The following is a 27,862-nucleotide window of genomic DNA, read 5'->3' on the forward strand; positions in this document are numbered from 1 at the left end:
GGCGGAAATGCCAAGACAGACATCCAGGGGCGGAAATGCCAAGACAGACATCCAGGGGCGGAAATGCCAAGACAGACATCCAGGGGGGGAAATGCCAAGACAGACATCCAGGGGCGGAAATGCCAAGACAGACATCCAGGGGCGGAAATGCCAAGACAGACATCCAGGGGCGGAAATGCCAAGACAGACATCCAGGGGCGGAAATGCCAAGACAGACATCCAGGGGCGGAAATGCCAAGACAGACATCCAGGGGCGGAAATGCCAAGACAGACATCCAGGGGCGGAAATGCCAAGACAGACATCCAGGGGCGGAAATGCCAAGACAGACATCCAGGGGCGGAAACGCTAAGGCAGCAATCCAGGGGCAGAGATGCTAAGACAGAAATCCAAGGGCAGAAATGCTATGACAGACATGCCGGGCAGAAATGTTATGACGGTGCGGCGGAAATGCCGGACTGAACGGTGCGACGGAAATGCCGGACTGAACGGTGCGACGGAGATGCCGGACTGAACGGTGCGACGGAAATGCCGGACTGAACGGTGCGACGGAAATGCCGGACTGAACGGTGCGCCGTAAATGCCGGACTGAACGGTGCGCCGTAAATGCCGGACTGAACGGTGCGCCGTAAATGCCGGACTGAACGGTGCGCCGTAAATGCCGGACTGAACGGTGCGCCGTAAATGCCGGGCTGAACGGTGCGCCGTAAATGCCGGGCTGAACGGTGCGCCGTAAATGCCGGGCTGAACGGTGCGCCGTAAATGCCGGGCTGAACGGTGCGCCGTAAATGCCGGGCTGAACGGTGCGCCGTAAATGCCGGGCTGAACGGTGCGCCGTAAATGCCGGGCTGAACGGTGCGCCGTAAATGCCGGGCTGAACGGTGCGACGGATAAAAAACACTGATCAAAGAAAGTGAACAAGTGAAAGCAGCAACCCTGGCCTCAGGTCTGGCGCTGCCATGGCTGCAGTGGGTGGTCTGATCCCCACTAACATTTCATTCTTTCTTTTTTTTTTTCCGGTTGAGGGGAAGAAAGGAGTGACTGGCTGGAGACTGCCCATCCCCCGGGAGCACCAGGAGTAAACCGACAGCCTGCCCCCCTCGTAACCAAACATACATGAGGAGAGGAGCAGGCGGCCGATCACAAACCACCCTCCCCCCCGCGCGCTCTTACGGCGTGCACGCTGGCCAGGTGGAGCTGGGAACCGACTGGGGAGATATTAAGGCGGATGGATGGCCGAACGTCCCCCCCCTTCCCCGGCATGAGTGCCGGGAAGAGCGGGCGGGCCGCACGCCAGCCCCATGGAGCTATTAGAATGGCATGGAAGGCGGATGGATGGCCGGATGAAACCCCCCCGCTCCCCCGGCATGAGCGCCGGGAACAACGGGCAGGCTGCGCGCCAGCCCCACGGAGCTGTGGGGAGATTGGAAAGGAGGACAGATGGCCAGATGAATGCCCCCCCACCCCCCGGCATGAGAGCCGGGAAAAGCGGGCGGGGAGCACGCTGGCCACACGGCGCCTTCGGGGGGACTGAGAAAGCAAGCGGGCGGGCGGGCGGACGCCCCCCCCCTCTCTAGCATGAGTGCCACGGGAACCGGGTGGGCTGCACACGATATAGCAGAGGGGAGAAAGGGAGGAGGACTAAGCAGGCCCTGACGCACCCCCCTCCACCCAGAAATGGCAACCTAAAACACACCAACCCTGGCCCTGATAGAGGAGGAGGGTTAAATAGTCCCTCAGACTCCTCCCACAAATACAGGCTGGCCTGCGGCCAGCCTTCCCACATATATATATATATATATATATATATATATATAGCGCATAGGAGCATGGAAGTGGTGAACAAGGTGTCTAGCATCTGTCAGCATAGGAAAGGGAGGAAAAAAAGTACAATGTGGCACTGGGCGGCCACAGGAGACCCAAGTAAACCTCCAGTGATAAGCCAGATTGTGCCAAGGAACCTCAAAGCCACACAACACATACATGGTCAGGGTATAACAAATAAATAAAATAGATTAACCAAAAAATAACCAAAGTCACATTGGTTACCAATATAAAACTATGGCATTCAAAATGCTCAAAAATCTTTAAAGTATATATAGCTGATATTGGACTGAGCGCCATTTGGAAAACAAAACAAAATTGATAACAGTATGAAAAGCGACCCGAATGAAGAGCAATCGAAAAACTATACCTAGAAAAGGTATAACAAATATATAATCCAAATATATAGCAGAAAGAGTTCATAGGATAGAGCCTCGAACTTGGTAACAATATGAAAAGCGACCCGAATGAAGAGCAACCCAAAACTATCCTTAGAGAAGGTATGACAACTATATAATCCAAATATATTACAGAAAAAGTTTATAGGATTGAGCCTCATTGATACTTGGTGTTGTATACAGCATTGAGACGCTCTATCCAAATAGCTTCTTTTCTAAGGATCTGTTTGTCCCAATCCCCACCTTGTGGGTCCTTTGGGACCACATCGAGGGCGATAAATGAATTGACCGAAGTATCAAATTTGTGGTACAGATCAAGATGTCTGCTTACCGATGTTACCATTTTACCTCTCGCCGAGTAGTAAACATGATCCTTAATGCGTGATTAAAAATATCTAGCAGTTTTACCTACGTAAAACCCATTGCACTCACCAGACATTAAATAGACTATGCCTTGGGTGTCACAATCAGCATGGAAATTGGGAATGAACATTTCACCATCTGGGAGTATAAAGTGTGTCCCTACCTTGATCCAAGAGCAAAATGCGCATTTACTACATCTGGTCATACTGTTTAACTGACATCTAGATAGTGGTTTGTTTACAAAGTGACTAGATGTTAATTTATCACATAAAGATCTTGACCTTCTTAAGCCTCATGCACACAGACGTTTTTACAGCCGCTTTTTTGAGCGTTTTTTGCAGCTTAAAAACATCTGTCCATGTTAGTCTATGGCTTCATGCCCACCTAGGCGTTTTTGAGCTGCAAATGGCATAGGCGTTTTTAAGCTGTAAAAAAAACCCAGGACCAGTGTGTTCCGTGGCGCGGAGCTAGAGCTGTAAAAATGCGCATTGCGGGAAAACGCGCAAAAACGCGCATAAACGCGTAACATATTTTCTTTGTTTTCTGAGTGCTATAGCCAAGAGGTGTGTTTCTTTAAAAACACTACTTAACGCAAAAAAACGCGCAAAAACGGCAATGCAAAACGCAGTAAAAATCGCGTTTTTAACACCGATTTTTCCAGGCGTCAGAGCTAGCTTTGCAGCCAGTTTTTTAAAACGTCCGTGTGCATGAGGCCTTAATGTAATGTTAGGAGATGGGTTAACATATTTGGCAAGAATAGGGTCATCCCTCAACACTGACCAATGGGTTGACAAGATATTGCGCAACTCAATATGATGTTTAGAGTATTTAGTTATGTATCTCACTATCTGGTTAGATTTCTCAGACTTCTGTTTATAAAGCAGTGAATTGCGTGATTGACGCAGTGCTTTATTAAAAGCACTGCATAATAGGGATTTACTGTAACCTTTCTCTTTTAGATGATCCCGAAGTAGATTAGCCTGTAATCAGAATTCATCAGTGTGTGTGTGCAATTACGGTGTAGCCTTAGGTATTTTACATATGGTATGCTACAAATTAATGTTGCTGGATGCGCGCTATCGGCGTGCAGAAGTGTGTTTCCGGCTGTCTCTTTTCTAAATAAAGTTGAGGCTAAGCAGCTGTCATCGTCCTTGAAAATCGCAGAATTACTCTCATCTAAGAGTATCATTAGATCACAGAGGACTCGAAAGTCCACCATGGTATAGCCTTTGACTTGCTCAGAATTTTTTTTTCTGTATGGAGCGAAGACGATTGCTATCAAATAGGAATTTATATGTTAGATTCCGTGAGAACAAATATAAATCTTTAATAGCTTCATGTTTATCAATGTTCACTGATGGACAAAAACTTAAACCTAATTGGAGGATTCATAACTCCTCTTGTGAAAAAGAATAAGGGGTGAGGTTGATCACATGAAGATTAGATTTTACGTGAGAAGTGGGGTGTGTGGGGCAATCTGAAAATTAGATGAAGAGTTAGTGGACTGTGAAATATGTGAGTCTGTCACATATACTCTGACGAGTGAACATTTGCAATTGTAATGTTGACGTAAATTCTAATCTTCATATGATCAACCTCACCCCTTATTCTTTTTCACAAGAGGGGAGGTGGGAACGAACTATTTTTTCTGATGATTCATTATCAAGGTAAACTAGCCATGCGTTATGCTGGCTACGTTATATTGATGATATTTTTATCGTCTGGACGGGTACACCTACCTTGTTAAAAAAACATTCATTGATACTCTTAGAATGATTTCAATCTGAAATACATGGTATCCAGTGACCCTTCCAGGCTCACATTTCTCGATCTTACGATTTTCAAGGACGATTACTTTATGTAGAAAGGAGGCAGCAGGAAACACACTTCTGCACACTGATATTGCACATCCGGCAACATTAATTCGTAGCATACCATATGCACAATACCTAAGGCTACACCTTAATTGCACACACACTGATGAATTCCGATTACAGGCTAATCTACTTCGGGATCATCTAAAAGAGAAAGGTTACAGTAAATCCCTATTAAGCAGTGCTTTTAATAAAGCACTGTGTCAATCACGCAATTCACTGCTTTATAAACAGAAGGCTGAGAAATCGAACCAGATAGTGAGATACATAACTAGATATTCTAAACATCATATCGAGTTGTGCAATATCATGTCAGCGCATTGGTCAGTGTTGAGGGATGACCCTATTCTTGCCAAATATGTTAACCCATCTCCTAACATTACATTTAGAAGGTCAACATCTTTACGTGATTAATTAACATCTAGTCACTTTGTAAACAAACCACCATCTAGACGTCCGTTAAACAGTATCATCAGATGTGGTAAATGCACATTTTGCTCTTGGATCAAGGTAGGAACCCACTTTATACTCCCAGATGGTGAACTGTTCATTCACAATTTTCATGCTGATTGTGACACCCAAGGCATAGTCTATTTAATGTAAGTGTGATGTGTTTTACGTAGGTAAAACTGCTAGACATTTTCGATCACGCATTAAGGATCATGTTTACTACTCGGCGGGAGGTAAAATGGTAACATCGGTAAGCAGACATCTTGATCTGTACCACAAATTTGATACTTTGGCCATTAAATTTATCACCCTCGCTGTGGTCCCAAAGGACCCACGAGGTGGGGATTGGGACAAACAGATCCTTAGAAAAGAAACTATTTGGATAGAGCATCTAAACAATGTATACAACACCAGGTATCAATGAGGCTCAATCCTATAAATCTTTTCTGTAATATATTTGGATTATATAGTTGTCATACCTTCTCTAATTATAGTTTTGGGTCGCTTTTCATATTGTTACTAAGTTCGAGGCTCTATCCTATAAACTCTTTCTGCTATCTATTTGGATTATATATTTGCTATACCTTTTCTAGGTATAGTTTTTGGGTTGCTCTTCATTCGGGTCACTTTTCATACTGTTATCAATTTTGTTTTATTTTCAAAATGCTCGCTCAGTCCAATATCAGTTAAAGATTTTTGAGCATTTTGAATGCCATAGTTTTATATTGGTAACCAATGTGGCCTTGTTATGGCTTTGTCTATTTGGATACCCATTTATATTTGTATTGCTATTTATGTTATTTTTTGGTTAATCTATTTTATTTATTTGTTATACACTGACCAGGTATGTGTTGTGTGGCTTTGAGGTTCCTTGGCACAATCTTGCTTATCACTGGAGGTTTACTTGGGTCCCCTGTGGCCGCCCAGCGCCACACTGTGCTTTATTCCATTCCTTACCGCTGTGGCGTTTGCATTTGGTCAGCAGGGAGAGCTTTTCCCTCCCTTTCCTATGCTGACAGATGCTAGACACCTTGTTCACCACTTCCATGTTCCTATGCGCTATGGCTGTGCTTGGCGCATTGGAGTCTGTTTTGTGCTGCTGTGCATGTGTCTCTTGTTGGTCGGTCTGGATGACATGACAGCACAGCTGATTGCTGATGACGGGCTAGAGGTATGTATGTACAAATAGCAGACTTGTTAGCGTGCTATTTGAGCTGATACTGTGTATCCACTTGCTTACTAAGTGTGTGACTGGAGGGATTGTTGCAACTTTATTAAGGTTGGTTACCAGGAACTTTCTTTGCTTAGGTACATAGGGTTCAGTGTTATTTGTAGGCGCTACATCATATTACTTTGGCTACCTTGTTACTATTGTCCTGGAATCTGGAGCGCCTTATTTTCTACTTGGTTTCCTTGTGGTTTGGGATAGAATTCCTTCCTACCACCTTGTTATAGAGCCAGGCTGTTTGTCGGTTTACTACATTTGCTGGCTATCTATTTGCAGCATTTTTTACGGTGAGCTTTTAGTGATTTTTTTATATACCTCTTGTAATTTTCCTAGCATTACTGCTGGATGTTTAAAAATAAATATAATATTATTATATTTTAATTTTATATGATGTTTTCTAGGCAGTTTCATTGAATCATTCAGACAACTGGGATACTGTGACACTATTTTTTGCACTAGAAATACGTAGATCCTACATATGCTGTTGTAGGCTTTTTCTCTATTCATGAAAATCTGTTACATGATTTTTTTGTGAAGTACATAGTAATTTTAATTTATATAATATTTGCCTATTAAATATATATAATATAAATAATATTTTGTTTTGAGGCTTTGTTATATTGATTTTCACCACTATTCATGTAGCTGGTGGCTCTTTTTCATAGGATTCAGTCTGGCCTGGAATATAATTTTTTTTTTAGTAATGTCCATCTTATTACGTACGCCCCCAGGGTGTCCCGCAGTTCCCTCCCTTGCTTGCTTATGTGTTTTGCCACGGATACCTCATGGCCATATCTCCACGCTATTATTGTTGTTATTTGTCAAATATAATTGTATATGCTCTTTGTAATTTTCCTTATTTTTTATTCTGTTAGCCACAATTTTGTAAACTAAAGCTCCCGAAGAAGCGTTTATAGATGCACAACATGTTGAGTCATCTATTTTGATATATTATCATGTCGCTGCCTCTCAACCACAGTCTTGAACTTCTTTCAGATGATGTAATGTTATATCTGCATCCTCTGTTCCACTGACAATATTGCTTGTATTTGGTAGTGGTAGTATTGTATCAAATTTATATTGATTAATTGTGGTAAACTTGTTTTAAAACAATTGTAATCATTTTCTATGTTTTTTATAACTTTAAAATTTGTTTAACCACTTAATCCCCGGACCAATTTGCAGCCAAAGGACCAGGCCCCTTTTTGCGATTCGGCACTACGTCACTTTAACTGACAATTGCGCGGTCGTGCGACGTGGCTCCCAAACAAAATTAGCGTCCTCTTTTTCCCCACAAATAGAGCTTTCTTTTGGTGGTATTTGATCACCTCTGCCATTTTTATTTTTTGCGCTATAAACAAAAATAGAGCGACAATTTTGAAAAAAATGCAATATTTTTTACTTTTTGCTATAAGCAATATCCCCAAAAAATATATAAAATACATTTTTTTCCCTCAGTTTAGGCCAATACGTATTCTTCTACATATTTTTGGTAAAAAAAATCGGAATTAGCGATTGATTGGTTTGCGCAAAAGTTATAGAATTTACAAAATAGGGGATAGTTTTATAGCATTTTTATTAATATTTTTTTTTTTACTAGTAATGGCGGCGATCAGCAATTTTTATTGTGACTGCGACATTATGGCAGACACATCGGACATTTTTGACACATTTTTGGACCATTGTCATTTATACAGCAATCAGAGCTATTTAAATGCACTGATTCCTGTGTAAATGACACTGGCAGTGAAGGAGTTAACCGCTAGGGGGTGAGGAGGGGTTATGTATAACGCTATGTGTTTTTTTTTATTGTAGGGGGCGTGGCCTGTCATGTGACGTCACTGATAATTTTTCCCTATAACAGGGAACAGACGATCGGTGACAGCCACAGTAGGAAGCACAGGGAGAGGTTTGTTTACACAGACCTCTCCTCGTTCTTCAGCTCCAATCGCGGGACACCAGTGGCAATCGGGTCCGCTGGTCCCACAGTCACGGAGCTCAGGACCGGGTCAGGAGCATGCCGCCGGGGGTGCACTCCAGGCCCACGTCTGGGCACTTAAAGAGCAATGTACCGGTACGTGCTTGTACCCAGCCGTGCCATTCTGCCAACGTATATGTGCAGGAGGCAGTCGTTAAGTGGTTAACATGTATTGTATACTTTGTCAAATAGTGCTTAAAAAGTCCAAAGTCCCCCTATTGACATCCGTACTTGGTCAAGAAAAAAAAAAGCACAGAAAGGACAGATCGAAGACCTGTCCCTAATGGCTAATTGGGACTTTACAAGATGTTAGTTTGTCAAGAGGTAAGCATATCAACACACATAGTTTAGAAAAAGACAGATTAGAAAGAGACTTCATAGATTAAAAACATTTATGGTACATCAAATGACCCAAATTAATAAAAGCAGAACAATTGATGCTAGGGTATATTATACCCTATACTTAATATAAATGGCGGTGATCAGCAATTTTTATCGTGACTGCGACATTATGGCGGACACTTCGGACATTTGTGACACATTTTTGGGACCATTGTAATTTATAGAGCAACCAGTGCTATACAAATGCACTAATTCCTGTGTAAATGACACTAGCAGTGAAGGGGTTAACCAATAGGTGGCAGTGTAGGGGTTAAGTGTGTCCTGGGGCGTGTTTCTAACTGTGGGAGGGCGTGGCTGTGTACAACATGTCACTGATCCCTCCTTCAATCACAGGGAGCAGAGATCAGAACGTGGAGATGCTTGTTTACATTAGCATCTCCCCATTCTTCCTCCCCGTGAGGCGATAGCGGGTATCCCCGCGGTGATCGAGTCTGCGGGACCCGCGACCCGACTCACGTGTGCTCTCCGCCTCTTAAAGGGCAACATACAAGTACGTGATTCTGCCTGTACTAGCCCTTCTGCCAATGTATATCGGCGTGAGGCGGTCTGCAAGCGGTTAATAAACGTATTGCTACAGAGTGCATTGGAAAGATTGATCCATACTTTTATAAACCAGTAACCCAAAGAAATTTCATACTGAGGTCATGTGTTCTGAAGGGTATAATGGTTATAAATAATTTTGCTCTCTGTAGTAAATAGGGGAGGTTGAAAAATTCTTGAAATAAAAATAAACGAAGATATATAATTATAACAGGCTCATCTAATGTATAGTGTAGACACGAACAGATGCAACAAATAGTTATGAATACTTAAAAGTGAACATATAAATGAAATTAAATAATCACACTAGTACGGAGTGCTATAACATGCATCCATATGGTGATAACAGTCATTTTGATACAACCATATAGTGGACTCAATCCACTAAAACATATAGATGAACAAAAAGTGCTTCTATGTGCATATGTGTCATCCATTTATTTCAATTCATAAGTGTTTCTGAAGTCCATGCGATTTGGAAACTGCTGTGCAGATAATCCAAAGAAAGCCGCAGTGATCCATGCGATTTGTAAACTGCTGTGTAGATAATCCAAAACAAGCCTAAAGTGATCACACGCAGGTGCTCCCCCCTTGGTCTTAAATGCTCACCTCTGAGCGTGTGACTTTGCACTTAAGCTTAGTCGGTACATGTCTGTGAACCACCTCTGGGGCCCTGCAGTCTTAACCAGACTCCTGGACCCATCAGCACTATACCTCGGTTGAGTAAAAAAGGACTAGATGGTGTAATAACGTTTTAAGTTTATTAATCACATAAAACCCTCTTATGGGGTACTCACATATTATAGGTGCGTCAGTGCGCCTTCTACATCAGGTAAACAGCATGTAAAGATACCGGATAGGTATTGGGATGGTATGGGATTCTTTCCTGACAGGTCACCTGCTGAACATCAGTCCTGTCCCCTCCCCAACATGTATCGATACAGGGAACTTCCAGATCTACTTCAGGGAGAAATATAATTACTATTTTTAAGTATTCATAACTATTTGTTGCACTATTGTCAATTTTTACAGTCACTAGTTACTGGATGTATCATGGTGTGTGATTCACATGCATATATATAATGTGAAGAGAATATTTGAAAGCGGAGCGTATATATTTATATATTTTTGCTTTTATCTGCATGTTTTTATGAGACGTGTTTAACGCTTGCAGCTGTTTTTCACGGTGCCAATTGGGCAATTTATAATCAGAGCAGGCTCACAGGAACTTTTATATATACTAACAGAGTGGCGTTGACAGTATAGATTTTAGCAGATTTTTTTTCTGCTTGTGATACATTTCACCCATAACAGTCAATAGCATATATTTACCTTCCTAAACATGGAAAATTTCCTAAAAATATTACATGATGATTTTTACATAGGGAATTGGAGAAAATTAAAATTACCACCTGTAAAAAAACTACCACCTGTAAAAACCACTATAACTTTCACACCTATGAAAACCCCTTATATGTTAACACTTTGCAGTCCTATTACCTTTGAATGGCACCACAGTGCACTAAAGCTACACATTTGCATTGTAGCACACTGCAATGCACTGGTGTGTGTTTCAGTGCATCACAACAGCCTATTCATTTCAGTGCACTACTTTACTGTAAGGTGCGAAATAATGCTTTTTAATGCACCACAAAAAAGAACAGAAGAAAAAAAACTAAGGGGAGGAAGAAGTTAAATAGGCTGATTAGGGTTAACTAAGGATGTTAAATAGAAACAAATGCTACATAAATTATTTTTCTTTTACTTGTAAGTTTTCTTTAACTGGTATCATATGCAGACCAAAGGTCATCACTTATGTTAATGAATCTTCTGAACACTGTTTGGAACAGTCAGCAACTGAAACGTCCGCTGTAATGATTTACCAGAAAAAGCAGTTGAGAGCAGCACAGAGAAAAGTGAGGAACAGGGTGTATGGCCAAAGTATATAATGTTTTTTTGGGGCCTGCATCATATGCCCAAAGCACTTAACTGGTTATTGACCAAATTCAATGGCATAAACAGGTGCGTGTCACATGGTACCTTGACTTGCTTCATACAACAAACAGCAAGTTACCACAACACCATTTCTGCATGTACAGTCATTTGAATGTGGCTATCCTCCTTTCTCCCTGGGCCAAGTTGTAATTCTTGATTTTGCTGTGCGACTCTGGTATTAAAGTGGAGCTCCACCCAAAAGGGGACGTTCCACTTTAAGCACTCTTCCCACCTGCCCTATCACGTTTGGCATGTGATTTTTTTTTTCTTTGCCTAGGTGATCCGAGCAGAAGTTCTCCTGTCCTCCTCTCTCTGTGCAGTCTTCTGGGACACGTCACAGGTTCCAGAAGACTGACCAACCATTCGGGAGGTGCAGTGTGACTTGCACATGAACTCGGCTGTAAAGCGCAAGCTGTCACAGCCGGGTGCCCACAGTTGACATGCTGGGGAGAGGAGAGGGAGAGAAGCGATGATTCAGGCGTCCACATCATTGGATCCTAGGACAGGTGAGTGTGTGTTTATTAAAAGCCAGCAACCACACTTTTTGTAGCTGCTGACTTTTAATAAACACAAAAACGACTGGAGCTCCGCTCTTAAGACTGCTCTGTGCTCTGTGTAGGAACAAAGTAGGGAGTGTAGACTTCCCTGGCATTGATGGTATGGAGTTTCCATTCTACTCAAAAAAAATAGGTCGGGTATCTTGCAAGTTTGTAGACCCTAACATCAATTTTTGTCATCTTTATTTTTCAGATACAGCCAGGCGGATGCTCTCAAGTATGTGGGTATAGAACGAGAAACGGACATTATCTAATATCCTTCCAACATGTTTTTTGCATTGTGTAACCATTTTAAACTTTTTCTCTGGCACTCATAATCTCTGTGTTTGTTCTGACACTTCATTGTGAATGTATTTGTGAGACAAAGCTACAGTCAAACTGGACTTTGCAGGACCCTCTGTAGTCATTCCGTTGGTAACTTGAAGTCTGAAAATTCTGTGCAACTCCAGATTTGGGCACTTTGTTTTCAAACACACATTGTGATTCCAAGCCATAAAAAGTCTAATTGTCACCAGTTCTTCTTTCAAGGTGTTATGTGCAGTGGTGGTTAAATGTGCTGTTTGTAATTTTTCCCCAACCTATATGCTGACATTGAAACGTATGACCCTTTTAAAGAGGTTTGCTAAACTGAACAGTATAAGACATATTTTCAGAAACAGCTGTTTAATATTTCCACTGTGATTTCAGAACCAATTCTTTAGAGCACAGTGATAAATCAGAGTCATGGTTAGTCAAATGCAGCCCAAATTGATCTTAACCTTTCTCCTTAATGGTTTCCTTATCGGGAGTAGAAAATCCTAATTTGTGGCTATCCAATCCATATAAAGTGATGTGAAAAAGTATTTGCCCCTTTCTGATTTTTTTTTTTTTGCATATTTCCCACACTTAATTGATTCAGATCATCAAACAAATTTTAATATTACACAAAAATAACCCGAGTAAATCCAAGATGCAGTTTTTAAATTATTTCATTTATTAAGGGAAACAAAAATCTGTTAGAACCTGCCTAGCCCTATGTGAAAAAGTAATTGCCTCCTTCCATGCTGAATCATGAATAAACTGTGATTAACCACATTTTTTTGGAAAGCGGAGTTAAATTTCACTTGCCACACCTAGGCCTGATTACTGCCAGACCTGTTGAATCAAGAAATCACATAAATAGAAGCTGTCTGACAAAGTGAAGCACGCTAACAGATCACAAAAAGCCACACATCGTGCCACAATCTAAAAAAAAATCAAGAACAGATTAGAAACAAAGTAATGTACATGTATCGTATATGAAGGGTTTCAAAGCCATTTCTAAGGCTTTGGAATTCCAGTGAACCATAGGGAGAGCCATTATCCACGAATGGAGACAATTTGGAACAGTGGTGAACCTTCCCGGAAGTGGCTGGCCTACAAAAATTAGGTAAATATTCTGTGGACTAATGAGCCAAAAATTTAACTTTTTGGAAGGTGTGCTTCTCGTTACATCTGGCATAAAACAAATACAGCATTTCATAAAAAGAACTTCATACCAACAGTCATACATAGTGGTGGTAGCGTGATGGTCTGAGGCTGCTTTGCAGCTTCAGGACCTGGGCAACTTGCCATAATTGATGGAACCATATATTCTGAGCTCTACCAGAAAATCCTCAAGGAGAATGTCCGGCTATCCATTCATGACCCCAAGCTCAAGTCTACTTGGATTATGCAGCAGGACAATGATCCGAAACACAACAGCATCGCTGAATTTAAACAATTCTGCAAAGAAGAGTGAGCCAAAATTACTCCACAGCAATGTGAAAGACTCATTGCCAATTATCACAAATGCTTTATTAGGTTTAGGGGGCAATTACTTTTTCACATAATGCCAGACAGGTTTGGACAGCTTTTTTGCCTTAATAAATGAAACCATCATTTAAAAACTGCATTTTGTACTCACTTGGGTTATCTTTGTGTAATAATAAAACTTGTTTGATTTTCTGAATCTTGTGAGAAATATGCAAAAAAAATCAGGAAGGGGGCAAATAAGTTTTTCACATCACTGTATATCAATTCTCACAAGTACTTAAACTATAAAAATAGGACCAGGATAATATATGTGAACATTTGATGACCACATTTGTCATCAGAAGTCCATCTGGAAGTGTGGGTTTTTTCAGGTACTAAAGAGGCAGCTCTTCTTATATTTCAAGTAAGTTAATGTTTACCCTCATAGGAAATTACAACCCCTGAACGTGACACTCACCTTCAGAGCAAAGCAGCAGTTTGATTGTGACGGTACCCCCACCCTCCCCATATCCTAGTAATACTCAATTTGTCTGTGGTCCCTCTCTGTTGCTATCTTTGCAACAGATGGCGAAAATACCCAATGCTTACAGCTATTGGGAAGCATTTGTCCAGTGCTCAGGTCTAACAACCAAACGCATCTTCTGAACACGTGACAAAAGAAGGGACATCTTCACTCCCCATAGCTTTTAACACAAAATGTTACTTGAATTACTTTTCTAGCTGCAGCAAAGGGAAGGATATTTTGCAGGACGTAGTTACTACATTCCATCTTGTGTTCTTTAAGTTTTAAATCTAGATTTTGCAAATGCCCTATGATATAGGAACATCCATATCCACTAATCTTTAAATATCTCCAGTACTTTGAACAGAGTTGGGGCAATCTGTTCACCTTTTCAATACTGTAAAAGTGGTAAAAGAGCTACCCAGAACACTTTTACTAAACAGCCTATCTTTGGCTGAAAAAAATAAAACCAAGCTCATGGCTGCAGGCTGGAAACCATTAGAAGTTCAGGACGTTTTAAAATGGCCTAAGGACGTTAAGTGGTTAAAGTGATAAAAAATGAAAAAAAAAACCCTTACATATGCCCACTGAAGTGACTAACCTCAGGTGATACACAGAGATGAAGCACATCCAACCACATAAGTGGTACCTGTTTATCTGTAGCCCTCTCTCATCCTGAGCCTTCCACAAAAGCCATTGCTGACCATGAAGAACACAAAGGCTCATCTCACATTTACCAAAAAACATCTTGACTATCCCAAAGACTTTTAGGTAAATATTCTGTGGACTAATGAGCCAAAAATTTAACTTTTTGGAAGGTGTGCTTCTCGTTACATCTGGCATAAAACGAATACAGCATTTCATAAAAAGAACATCATACCAACAGTCATACATAGTGGTGGTAGGGTGATGGTCTGGGGCTGCTTTGCAGCTTCAGGACCTGGACAACTTACCATAATTGATGGAACCATATATTCTAAACTCTACCAGAAAATCCTCAAGGAGAATGTCCGGCTATCCGTTCATGACCCCAAGTCTACTTGGATTATACCGATCCGGTGGTATTTCTCCTGGGATAGGAATCTGATGTCAAACGTTGCAGTATGTGCAGAGAAGAGAGCTGGGTGGAATTCTACATCTGAGTGGGAGGGAGTGTGAATATGCAACATGCACATTTGAGGCTATCAACGACCTGCCGTGTTCGTGGGGGACTGTATTGCAGTAGATTGCCTAGTGTCTTGGAAAACTGTCAAACTGACACATACATTTGCAGATATCAGAGGAAGGACAGAGTAGCCAGGATCCACACTGAAGATTTGTATACACGGGCTGAAAATTGGCAAGTTTAGCAGGTACCTGACAACTTTTGGCCCATGTGTACGGGTTGTCTGTTCTACAGTAGCCAGCCTCAAGATCGGATTCTGTTGAACGGCATGCTGAAAAACCACCATCCGATCAGTGCTGGTATCCAATGGCTGTGAGCACTGATCATTGTTTTCTAGCGTGGAGTGGAGTCCCTATCAGAACACAAAGACAGTGCGGATGATCGCCTTCTCAGAAGTTGAAGCTGTTATAGGGTTAAATGCAAAGGGTGGGCCAACTCAATATTGAACACCACGGACAAAGACTGAGATGCCATTAAAGTTCATGTGCGTGTAAAGGCAGGCGACCCAATACTTTCAACAATATAGTGTGTGTGTGTGTATATATATATATATATATATCTACACAGTTGTGCTCATAAGTTTACATACCCTGGCAGAATTTATGATTTCTTGGCCATTTTTCAGAGCATATGAATGATGACACAAAAACATTTTTCACTTGCGGTTAGTGTTTGGCTGAAGCCATTTATTTTCAATCAACCAATCAACTGTCTTTACTCTTTTTAAATCATAATGACAATGGCTGTTAAAGGTAACCATCCTCACCTGTGATCTGTTTGCTTATAATTAGTGTGTGCTTATTAGGCCAGGTTCACACTGGTATGACAAACGCTCCTACATTGGGAGCTCATGTCGCATGACATGTGAATGTCAATGTTTCCCTATGGGAGCCGTCTTAACTGATCCAACACAAGTCGGTCCGACTTTGAAAATGCTCCCTACACTACTTTGGCCTAACTTTGATCCTACTTCAGCCCATTGATTATCACTGAAGTCAGATCAAAGTCGGATCACCGTCTTAACTGACTTTGGAATGCGACTTGTGCTCTGAGGATCTTGAAAGGGAACTCCACGCCCAATAAAAAACAAACAAACAGCATGGGTTCCCCCTCCAAGAGCATACCAGGTCCTTTGGTATGGATTTTCAGGGGAACCCCCACGCCGAAAAAACTACATTGGGGTCCCCCCAAAATCCATACCAGACCCTTATCTGAGCACACAGCCCGGCAGGACAGGAAAGGGGGTGGGATCTAGCGAGCACCCCCCCTTCTGAACCGTACCAGGCTGCATGCCCTCAACATGGTAGGTGGGTGCTTTGTGGCACAGGGGGCCCTGTGCCCCCCACCTCAAAGCACCTTGTCACCATGTTGATGAGAACAAGGGCCTCTTCCTTACAACCCTGACCGTTGGTTGTCAGGGTCTGTGGGTGGGGGGCTTATCGGAATTTGAAAAGCACCCTTTAACAAGGGGGCCCTCAAATCCCGGCCCCCCACCCTATGTGAATGAGTATGGGGTACATTGTACCCCTAACCATTTACCTAAAAAAAAAAAGTTAAAAATAACACACATTGCACATATTTTTAAAGTAATTTATTAAGGCAGCTCCATCGTCTCTTCCGATCTCTTCTCCCCTCTCTGGCTCTTCTGCCTCCTCCGCTGACGACTTCTGGGGTGGGGGGCCAAGATCTGGCCCCACTGCCTCAAAGCACCCACCCCCATATGTTGAGGGCATGCGACCTGGTACGGTTCAGGGGGGCGCTCGCTTGTCTCCATCCTGTTCCTGACCTTGCCAGGCTGTGTGCTCGGATAAGGGTCTGGTAAGGATTTTGGGGGCGCCCAACTCCGTTTTTTCAGCGTGGGGGTTCCCCTGAAAATCCATACCAGACCAAAAGGCCTGGTATGCTCCCAGAGGGGAAACCCATGTGGGTGGAGTTCCCCCTAAAGATTCATACCAGACACAGTGCCTGATATTGTTGATCCCTGATCCCTGTTCATTGAAGTTGGACACATTTTGGACTTTAAGTCAAAGGGCAAAGTCAGATCCAAAGTGGTTTGACTGTCATTTTATACCAGTGTGAACCCAGCCTAAGGCTTCATGTACACTGCTGCTGGTAAATGGACGTTTAGGAGCAGTTGGGCATTTTTTTCAGCTGTTTCTGAACTCCTCTGTTATCTTATCAGTACATATACACAGCTTCTTATATAGTACTTTCTAGGCAGTTGAGTTTAGAAGCTTTTTTGGAACACAAAAAAATGGGCTAAAGACTGACGTTCAGAGGCATTTGAAAACGCCAAATGCATGTAACAGCTTGCAAACGCTGCTAAGCACAGTAACTCGTGTTTAGCAGCGTTTTGTTTACAGACTTTTTTAATTTTAACAAAAAAAAATATATAATTTTTTATTTTTTATTTTTAAACGTTCCTAAACACAAACACGGCATGTAAGCGTGGCTAAATGGATGTATTTAAACTTTGGATTCTAGCTGTCAAGTTAAATCATTCAGGAGAGGTTAAACAACTGGATTCTGAGTCATGGGGAAAGCAAAAGAGATTTCAAAGAATCTGCAGGAAAAAGTAGTTGAACTGTATAAAACAGGAAAGGGAATTAAAAGATATCCAAGGAATTGAGAATGACAATCAGCAGTGTTCAAATGCTAATCATGAAGTAGAAAATGAGGGGTTCTCTTGAAATCAAACCACGGTCAGGTAGACCAACTAAAATGTCAACCACAACTGCCAGGAAAATTGTTCGGGGTGCAAAAAAAACCCCACAAATAACTTCGGGTGAAATACAGGACTCTCTGAAAACATGTGGTGTGGCTGTTTCAAGGTGCGCGATAAGGAGGCACTTGAGGAAAGATGGGCTGCATGGTCGCCAGAAGAAAGCCATTACTATGCAAATGCCACAAAGTATCCCACTTACAATACGCCAAACAGCACAAGTCTCAATCCTTCTGGCACAGTGTCATTTGGAGTGATGAGAGTAAAGTGTAGCTTTTTGGCCACAACCATAATCACTACATTTGGAGAGAAGTCAACAAGGCCTACGATGAAAGGTACGGAGGAGGTGGATCGCTGATGTTTTGGAGATGTGTAAGCTAAAAAGGCACAGGAAATTTGTTCAAAATTTTTGGCAAGATGAATGCGGTATGTTATCAAAAAATACCGGAGGAACATTTGCATTCATCAGCCAGGAAGCTGTGCATGGGACGTACTTGGACATTCCAACATGACAATGATCCAAAACACAAGGCCAAGTCGACCTGTCATTGGCTACAGCAGAATAAAGTGAAGGTTTTGGAGTGACCATCTCAGTCTCCTGACCTCAATATCATTAAGCCACTTGGGGAGATCTCAAATGTGCAGTTCATGCAAGACCGGAACTGGAGGCTTTTTGCCAAGAGAAATGGACAGCTTTACCATCTGAGAAGATAAAGAGCCTCATCTACAAATACCACAAAAGACTTCAAGCTGTCATTGATGTTAAAGGGGGCAATACATGGTATCAAGAACTGGGGATTGTAAACTTTTGATCAGGGTCATTTGGGTAGTTTATGTTGCCATTATGATTTAAAGAGAGTAAACACAATTGATTGTTAATAAATGGCTTCAGCCAAACTCTAACCATGAGTGAGAGAAAAGTTTTTGTTATTCATATTCTCTGAAAAATGGGCAAGAAATCATAAATTATGCCAGGGTATGTAAACTTATGAGCACAACTGTAATGTAAAATACAGTTTTAAATGTAAGAAAAAAATTAATGTGTGTGTATGTGTGTGTATATATATATATATATATATATATAATATGTGTATAATCCCAGGGATAGCCAAGACACTTTATGTTTGAGATATGTAAGCCAATCATATGTGTTGCGCTGCTTATAATATTCCCAATCACACTTATTCCCTTAGGAATAAGTCTGACCTGGGGAAGAAAATATGGTCCTGCTGGTTTGCCTTCAAATACACATCTTCATATATGGATATTTTGTCCCAAAATAAGTAAATAATGTGTTACATGTTGACTCTATCACTACAAAGGCACTGGACCGAGGCAGGACTCAGCCCCCCCCCCCCCCTTTCCACATTTCACCTTAACTCTCACTCCCCTTTTCTTTTTTTTCATTCCTTCTCTACTTACTTTTTATATTGTGGATTTTGCAAATGTTTTACGGTTATGTGAGGGCCCTCACAGTAAATTTTATGGTGTGTAGAGCCCATGATAGCTGGCAACCTCAGTGGTCTGGATTCTATACCATGACGCCTGATATATACCATAGTCACTTCTCTATAACTGTTGGCTATGTTATTTTCAGTTAGTTTCCTACTATATTCTCTGTATACTATGTTTTTTCTTTCCAATAAAAACGAATTAAGCAAAAAAAAAATATTCCCAATCAGTGCTTCTCAAAAGTGAAGTCTACTCAATAATCATTGCACACAAACCTTCCTTCAACATAAAATAAAAATGTCTTCTATACAAGTTCTCTTTACACCGGTGCAATCCGTGCTCCACCATAAATCAAGACAGAGCTCCTCCACCAGCTAGATTGCTTGCTCACCTTGTTTGTGCACCCATATAATTATACAGGTCTACAGTGCATAAATTGAAAGGTTCTTAATACAATCTGACATCCGAGGATGCGATCTTCCAAACAGGTCCAATTTATCGCTGAGTGCTTCCCCTTGAGAGTGACATCTCTATGTAGCTCACCATAAGGAAAACAGGAAAGCCGGCAATAGTGAAGTATTTATTTCAGGTACTTATATAGGGCTGTCAACTTGCACATCGCTTTACATATACATTGTACATTCACATCAATCCCTACCCTCAAGGAGCTTACATATATTTCATTTTTTTTATTTTTTATAAAACTGCTACTAAATCTGCTCACATAGACACCCGAACCTGGGACCTCGGCTGTGTCTGGCAGTGAATCTTCTTACTGAGCTACCTGAAATGCTGGACAGCGCCTTGTCAGATCCTTTGGATATCCTTGGCTTGTGCCTTGGTTTCTGCTGAATCTTGAACTCACTCGAACTTCCTGATTTAAGACATGTCTCAGCACAATATTCTGGCAAACAGGATGTGCAATCTCCAGCCAGTATCTCTCTCCTGTCTTCCCTGCTGCAGTCCACATATGCTAGCGCTCATTATCGACTTTGGCTTGTTCCTGGACTACGCTTCTGCCTGATCCCAACCTGCAACTACTCGTTACTGACCTTTTGAAAAAAATTGCTGGGCTGGAAGGTGTGGTGAAAGAGCAACACAAAGAGATCTGTGCTCTGAAAAAACGATTGCTGGACCTATGTTCCCATGATTATGCTAATGCAGATATGCCTCACCCCCCACCCAAGTTTAATGGAGACTGCTGCCATAACAGAGGTTTTTTTTAACCAGTGTTGCATATTTATCCAAATGGGACCCGCTGCTTTCATGTCTGAAAGATAAAAGGTAATGTTTTTTATCAACCTTCTGACTGGGGAAGCTCTAGCCTGGGCCTCCCCTTCTATAGAACAAGACAGTGCAATGCTAAATGATTTCCAGACTTTTGATTCCGCGATGAATCAAGTTTTTGATGATCCCAACCCCTGCGCTACTGCTTAAGCAAAGTTGCATAGTTTATGGTAGGGTAAACGCTCCGTTGTTGAGTAAACAGCCAAATTCAGATGTCGGATCAGAGATACCACTTGGAACCCAGCAGCACAAAAAGTCAGTTCCGCCAAGGGCTTTCTGAACAGGTAAAAGATAATGAGCGATGACGAGCTTGCCAGAGTAGAAACTCCTAATGATCTTGAGGCCTTCATCCAACTATGTATCCAAATTGATTAGAGTCTTACAGAAAGGAGGAAGGAGAGACTTGGAGCGTTTGGAAGTAATGGTGGCATGCGTTTCTCTGCTAGTCAATTTGTTCAGAAGGATCCAAGAGTTTCTCCAGATTCTGACACAGATGAACCTATGCAGGTTGATGCAATTAAGAGATCCATTTCAACTCAGGAGAAAGAGAGAAGACGTTTGGAGAACCTGTGTCTATATTGTGGGGACTCTTGGCATTACGCAGGTTAACTGTCCTAACAAGGTTAGAAGAACAATTGCTGTGACTGATGTTATCGTACCTGAACAAATAAACTCTATTACCTAGTTTATCTCCCCATTGATTCTCAAAGAAAATAAAGTAAATTCTCCACTATCTCACTTTGTCATCCCTATTAAGCTTATCTCTGAGGGCGGTGAAATCCCCTGCTCTGCTATGCTGGACTCTGGGGCTGGTGGAAACTTTATGGACATAGTTTGCCCACAGCAATAACATTCAAGCCAGAAATACATATGCTCCTATTGAGATGGAGACTGTTGATGGTTCACCCTCATCTTCAGGACCTGTTACTCATAAAACTGTTCCTCTGGTATTTCAGTTTGAGGCTGACCCATCGTGAGACCATCAACTTTCAGTTGACCACATTACCCAATTTTCCCATTGTTTTGGGCATTTCTTTGTTCTCCACTCACTATCCCTTCATCAACTGAGGAGCATGGACTATAAATTTCACATCCTCCCACTGCAAGGAACACACTAGAGAACCTGACCAAAAAAGTTCTCTGCTAGTCAAGGAATTGCAAGTTGGTGTGGTATCTACCCAGTCATATGACAACTTGCCTTCACAATACCATGCGTTCCCTGATGTCTGTGATAAGAAAAAATGCAAATTAGTTACCTCCTCACCACCCATACAATTGCCCCATTGAGCTGCTCCCAGGGGCAGAAATACCTTTTGGCCACTTTTTCAATATTTCAGAACCTGAATTAAAAGTCCTCAGGGAGTGGCTTGATGAGAATTTAGAGAAGGGCTTTATTAGACACTCAACATCTCCTGCAGGAGCAGCCCTGTTCTTTGCTGAAAAGAAAGACTCCACCTTGCGTCCATGCATTAATTACAGGCACATGAATAAGGTCACTATTAAAAACTGTTATCCACTCCCGATGATCTCGGAAATGTACGAAAGACTTCATTCTGTCAATGTATTTACATAACTTGACTTACGGGGGGGGGGGGGCATATAACCTTGTCCGCATTCGTCCAGGAGATGGATGGGAAACCACCTTTAGAACCAGATATGGACTTTTTGAGTCCTTGGTCATGCCTTTTGATCTCTGTAATGTCCCTGCAACCTTTCAACACTTCATAAACAATAAAAATAAAAATTCCCCCCCTTTTTACTTCATAACAATGTTTTTCGAGAACTGTTGGACCAATTTGTGATTGCTTACTTGGATGATATCCTTATCTTTTCCAGTAACCTAAAAGAGCACTGCAAACATGTTTGCACTGCCTTTGAAAGATTAAGGCTTAATCGGCTGTACATCAAACTGGAGAAATGTGAGTTTGAACAAGCCCAGATCCAGTTCTTGGCTTACATTCCATCCTAAATTACCTTTTATAGTGGAAGTGGATGCATCTGACTCTGCCGTGGGAGCTATCCTCTCTCAACGACATTCATTCTTGCGCTTACTTTCTCTCCTTTAATGTCTTCAGCCAAAAGAAATGATGACATTGGGAATAAGGAGTAACTGGCAATTAAGCTTTTTCTGAATGGAGACATTTGCTGGAAGGTGTTAAGCATCCTGTGACTATTCTCACCGATCATAAAAATCTGGAATTCATTCGTTCTGTCAAGAGATTGTTTTCTAGACAAGCACGTTGGTCATTGTTCTTTTTGAGGTTTAATTTTATTATCTCATATTGACCTGGGTCAAGGAAGGGTAAGGCCGATGTCTTATCACAGATGTTGTCTGGGCCTCTCTAGGAAAAGAACTCTGAATACACAATCCTGCCTCAAAAGAACTTTCATTCTTATTTCTCATCAAGGAAGGGTATGAGAATGACCCACTCCTCAATAATCCTCCCATGGACATCCTCCTTGAGTACAAGAACAACTTTTGGACTCAAGCACATTGCCTTTATGTACCTGAATTTGCTTGGGTTGAAGTCCACAAGTTGGTTCATGACTCCAAACTCGCTGGACATTTTGGAGTTTCTAAGACAGAGGAACTTTTTTCATGTTCTTTTTGGTGGCCTGGGTACAAGAAAGATGTCAAGGGTTTTGTAGCCTCATGCCTGGTCTGTGCACACAAGACACCACAAGCTTCTCCTTTGGGGTTGCTCCAGTCACTCCCTGTCCCACCAAGACCACAGGGATCAATTTCTACGAACTTTGTGGTTGATTTACCCCCTCTAAAGAAATTACCACTATCTTGGTTGTATCGACCGCTTCACTAAGATGGCTCACTTTATACCTGTCAAGGGAATACCCTCTGGAAAAAACTGCGGAGTTTATGGTTCGAGAAGTCTTTAGACTAAATGGAATTCCAGAAGATGTAGTTTCTGACAGAGGAGTACAGTTCACTTAAAAATTTTGGAAAAGCTTTTGCTCAGCTTTAGAAGTAACAATCTGTCTTCTGCTTTTCACCCCCAGTCTAATGGTCAGACCGAGAGGACTGATCAATTGTTAGAGCAGTACCTTCAATGTTTTGTTAGTCCACCCAGTCATCCTGAAGATAACCATCTTCCTACACCAGAGTTTGCTTATAACAATTCTAAACATAGCTCCGCCTCTCAAACCCCTTTTTTCCTAAATACAGGGCATCATCCAACTTTTATCCCTGATCTCCCTATCTCAACTCCAATTCCTGCTGTTACCAACAGATTAACTGCTTTACAGGAGATTCAGGAGAAATTGATCTAGACTTTGAGAGAAGCTCAGGAAAGTTACAAGAAGGCTGCAAATAGACATTGCAGAGCACTTCCTACCTTTCATGTGGGTGACCAAGTTTTGTTATCTACTAAAAATTTGAAGGTTCAAGTTCCATCTGCAAAATTGGGACACAAGTTTGTGAGACCTTTCCAGATCTTTCGGCTCAGATCAACCCAGTCGCAGTTCGCCTAAAACTTCCCGACAGTATGAGGATTTACCCTGTGTTTCACACATCGCTACCATTTCACGAAAATGCTTTTTCTGGAAGAATTCTTCCACTCCCTTTACCTGTTGAGGTACAGAGTGAAGAAGAATATGTGGTGGAGAAAATTCTTGATTCCAGGATCTTTAGGAACAAATTATAATATCTGATTCAATGGGAAGCATATGGGCCAGAAGAAAATTATTGGGAGCCTGAGGAGAATGTACATGTGCCTAGATTAACAAGAGAATTTCACCAGAGGTTCCCTCACAAACTTTGCCCTAATCCATCCTGGGAGGAAAGGAGTACTTGGCTGTGTCTGGCAGTGAATATTCTCACTAAGCTACCTAAGATGCTGGACAGCACCTTGTCAGATCCTTTGGACAACCCTGTATTGCATCTTGATTTCTGCTGAACCTTGAACTCTTTGTTCCTCCCACGAACTTCTTGATCTAAGCCATGTCTCTGCACTTCCTGTTTGCCAGAATATTGTGCTTTCTCCAGTCAGTATTTTGCTTCTGTCTTCCCTGCTGCTGTCCATATTTGCTATGACTCTTTATCGACCCTTGGCTTTTTCCTTGACTATGCTTCTGCTTGACACCAACCTGCAACTACTCTTTACTGACCTCGTGGCTTGTTTACTGACCTTACCTACTTATCCACTACAGGACCGCGGCTTGCTCACCTCCTGGTGGGGCGATCCTGAAGACCGTGACCTGGTACTAATGTAGGAAAATCCATCTCCACCATCAGGAGCTCTGCTGAACTCCGGTTAGTACTTAGACTTTGCACCTCAGGTGAGCCTGTGTCATCTGCCAGGGTGACTGCCTGTGTACCTATCCTGCTGGTCATGGTAATCTTGCAACTGGTCTTCGAGCCTGACCCCTTGATCGTGACACACACATACAGATGACCTGCATTGGGCTCCAGACCGAAAATTACATCTATTGGCTCTGCCTCCACCGGTTACACCACCTACCCACATGGCTTTGTCAGGAATGCCCAGGTACTAACCCACAAAGAGATCCATGCAAATTCAAACTTGGTATAGAAGCACTCACAGATCTTTCAGAGGAAGTAGATCAAAACAGCAACATTTTTCAATAATTAAAACGCTGCTGTTTAGATCTTATGCCCCGGGCCACACAAGCAGAATTTCTTTCGGGAAAATCTCGGATGGTTTTCCCGACGGAATTCTGCTCAAGCTTGACTTGCATACACACGGTCACACAAAAGTTCTCTGAACTTTCGACCGTCAAGAACGAGGTGATGTACAACACTACGACGAGCCAAGAAAATTTAGTTCAGTGCTTCAGAGCATGCGTCAAATTGTTTCCGACCATGCGTAGGAATTTTGCAACCCCCGATTCCAAAAATGATGGGACACTATGTAAAATCTACATAAAAACAGAATGCGGGGATTTGTAAATCGTATAAACCTATATTTTGTGGCCTTTTCCCTTTAGTAAAACAACTGCACTGAATTCATAGGACAGATGATTTAACCCCTTTAAGTGATTAAAGAGTAAAATGATACTTATATCAAGATACAAATTTTCATGCCATCACTTACCATAACTGAGGCTCCTCTCTTTCTATTTTGAGGGCGATAGTGGATGGCAACTCCGGCTTAGTACAATAGGTCGTCTTTAATACCTAGGGTTTTGCAGCAGAAAAAGCTCACCAATCCTACTGCTATTTTTTTCACAAACCATCAATTAGGCTTGGTTCACACCTATGCAGTTTGCTTTTGATCTGTTTCTTCTGTGTGTTTTGCATTTTTAGACACATGGTTTTGATGTGTTTTGCATTTTTTTTTTTTGCCCAATTTGTTGTTAGGCTGAATAAAAAACACAAATCACAGTAAAAATTGTGGCAAAAACACCCTACATGCTTTTCCATTCAAGTCTATTGAACAAAAAAAGCACAGTTTTGCGTTGAAAAAAGTCCCTGACCCTTTCCAAAAACGCAGTGGCTGAAAAAAGCATAGATGTGAACGTGTCCCTTAGTAAACCATGAAAAATGAACTTTTTGACACATATTAATTTAGAAAAACATATTATTAGCCTTGCTTAGTGCTGGATCAACACAAAACCAGTCTTCTCCAAACTGACAGATTGCACTAATTTAGTCATACAGAACAATGTTTTATTCCATAGGTCACATTAAGATTCTGCAATGAAAGGACACTTTTTAAAGAATAATTCCAGGCATTGTATATTTTATATATAGTTGCATTTTTCCAGCTTGGAACAATGTAACTATGTATATACCATACCTGGCCCATGCCCTTGGAAGCTGAAAATCACTGAAGCAGACACTGCTAAACCAGTGATCTCCACTTGCTTCTGGGTCCTGTGCTAAGTGACTGGCCTGATAGCAGGGGTTAAAACTGCCCCACTAGCAGTCGAATATCGCCGCTAAAACGTCAGTAAAGTGCCGCTAAATGTAGCATCGCTTTACCGCCAGCGCCTGCAATGCCCCAGTGTGAAAGTAGCCTAAATGCAAAGCATTCTTTGATTGGATGAGGTGGAGAGGCAGGTTTATTATGGTTGCAGCACTTTCCCTCTTTCCCCAATGAATATATATTTTAAGACAGGATGCAGAGTACAGTGATTATCCCATGCATTACATAGGAATACATTGTTACAGATGTAAAATAATCACATTGGGTCATAGGAATTTCAAGGTGGGGATCGCTAGAATACAATTCTAAATAAAAATAAAAAAATAAAAATGTAATTGCTCTTCTCAGTTGTGGCCATTGGATTTATTAAATATTATGAGTTGTATGTATTTAAAGTAATGTTATATGGTGTGCATAGAAAAAAAAAGATTGCATATAAATAAATATATCTTCATGCTTGTGCTATTAATATGCATGGTAATGTCTTACAGTTATGGTACGCAAAGCAGTATGTTTGTTATATCTAACAATTTATGCGCATTACAAAAGTCTATGGAAATAAGTATTGTGTAAGTCTTTTTAAAAGTCTAGAAATTCTAGATGTGAAGGTGTATTGTTATGTACATGTGTGACTGCCATGTGGTAATAAAATAAACATAGTGGTTCTTGGACATATTGCCTGTGCCTAAAAGCTTGGTGTTGCTTTTTCTTCTTGTCAATAAACAGAAAGGCCTTGACAAGAAATTGAATGTTCCGTATAAGTTAAATTCATACTCACTGGTAATCCGGTTGTCATGCTGCCAGGATCACCCTAATTGAGCCCCAAAAAAGGATTGGGTTTTTCTAGTGTGCGTGTTCGTCTTCGGGTCTTAAAGTGGATGTAAACCTTCACATATCCCCAGTGAAGTGAACAGCCTCTGATGGTACACAGAGATGAAACAAATCTCCCTACATAAGTTTTACATGTATATCTGCTGTCTTCAGCTTTCTATATTCTTTAGAAGGTGAACAGTGTGCTAGAATTTTTACTTCCTCTTTCAGCATTGGGAGGGGAGTTTGGGCATACACTGTATGACTGCTGATTGGAGGAAAGGCACCCCCCCCCCTCCACATAGGCAGAGGAAGAAAGAAACATGCAGAGCTGTGCTGTGAATAGATCAGCTCTCTACTAATCTACAGCAACCTCCCTGGAAAAAAATTTCAGCTGCTTTTATCTCCAGTGTCAGAGAACTTGTCAGAAGTTATTATACTGATAACAGGGAAACAAAGCAGCAGAAAGACATGGAACTTAGTGCTTTGGAGTGAGATGAGTAAACACTACAGATAAATGTGCCCAGGTCAAATTTCATGAATTGAGTTTATATCCATCTTAAGGATGAACTCCATTCAAATATAAACACATCATGCAATCCAACTCCGGGCAAATAAAAAATGATCCTTAGCAGTGGGGC

General features: G+C 41.6%; 1 protein-coding gene across 2 annotated transcripts in view; it reads left to right on the forward strand.

Annotated features, from left to right (window-relative positions):
- LOC143935487 (histone-lysine N-methyltransferase EZH1-like) overlaps nucleotides 1–27,082 on the forward strand; it is a 598,044-nt gene extending 570,962 nt beyond the window's left edge. For both annotated transcript variants that reach the window (XM_077459407.1, XM_077459408.1), the window contains exon 22: nucleotides 11,801–27,082. In XM_077459407.1, the coding sequence (XP_077315533.1) occupies nucleotides 11,801–11,861 (61 nt within the window). In that variant the 3' untranslated portion in view covers nucleotides 11,862–27,082. The remainder of the gene's footprint in view (nucleotides 1–11,800) is intronic.
- The last annotated feature ends 780 nt before the right edge of the window (nucleotides 27,083–27,862 follow it).

The sequence above is a fragment of the Lithobates pipiens genome, unplaced genomic scaffold, assembly GCF_037356315.1.
Source record: "Lithobates pipiens isolate NorthernLeopardFrog02 unplaced genomic scaffold, aLitPip1_a1.2 Scaffold_28, whole genome shotgun sequence".
Classification (NCBI taxonomy): Eukaryota; Metazoa; Chordata; class Amphibia; order Anura; family Ranidae; genus Lithobates; species Lithobates pipiens.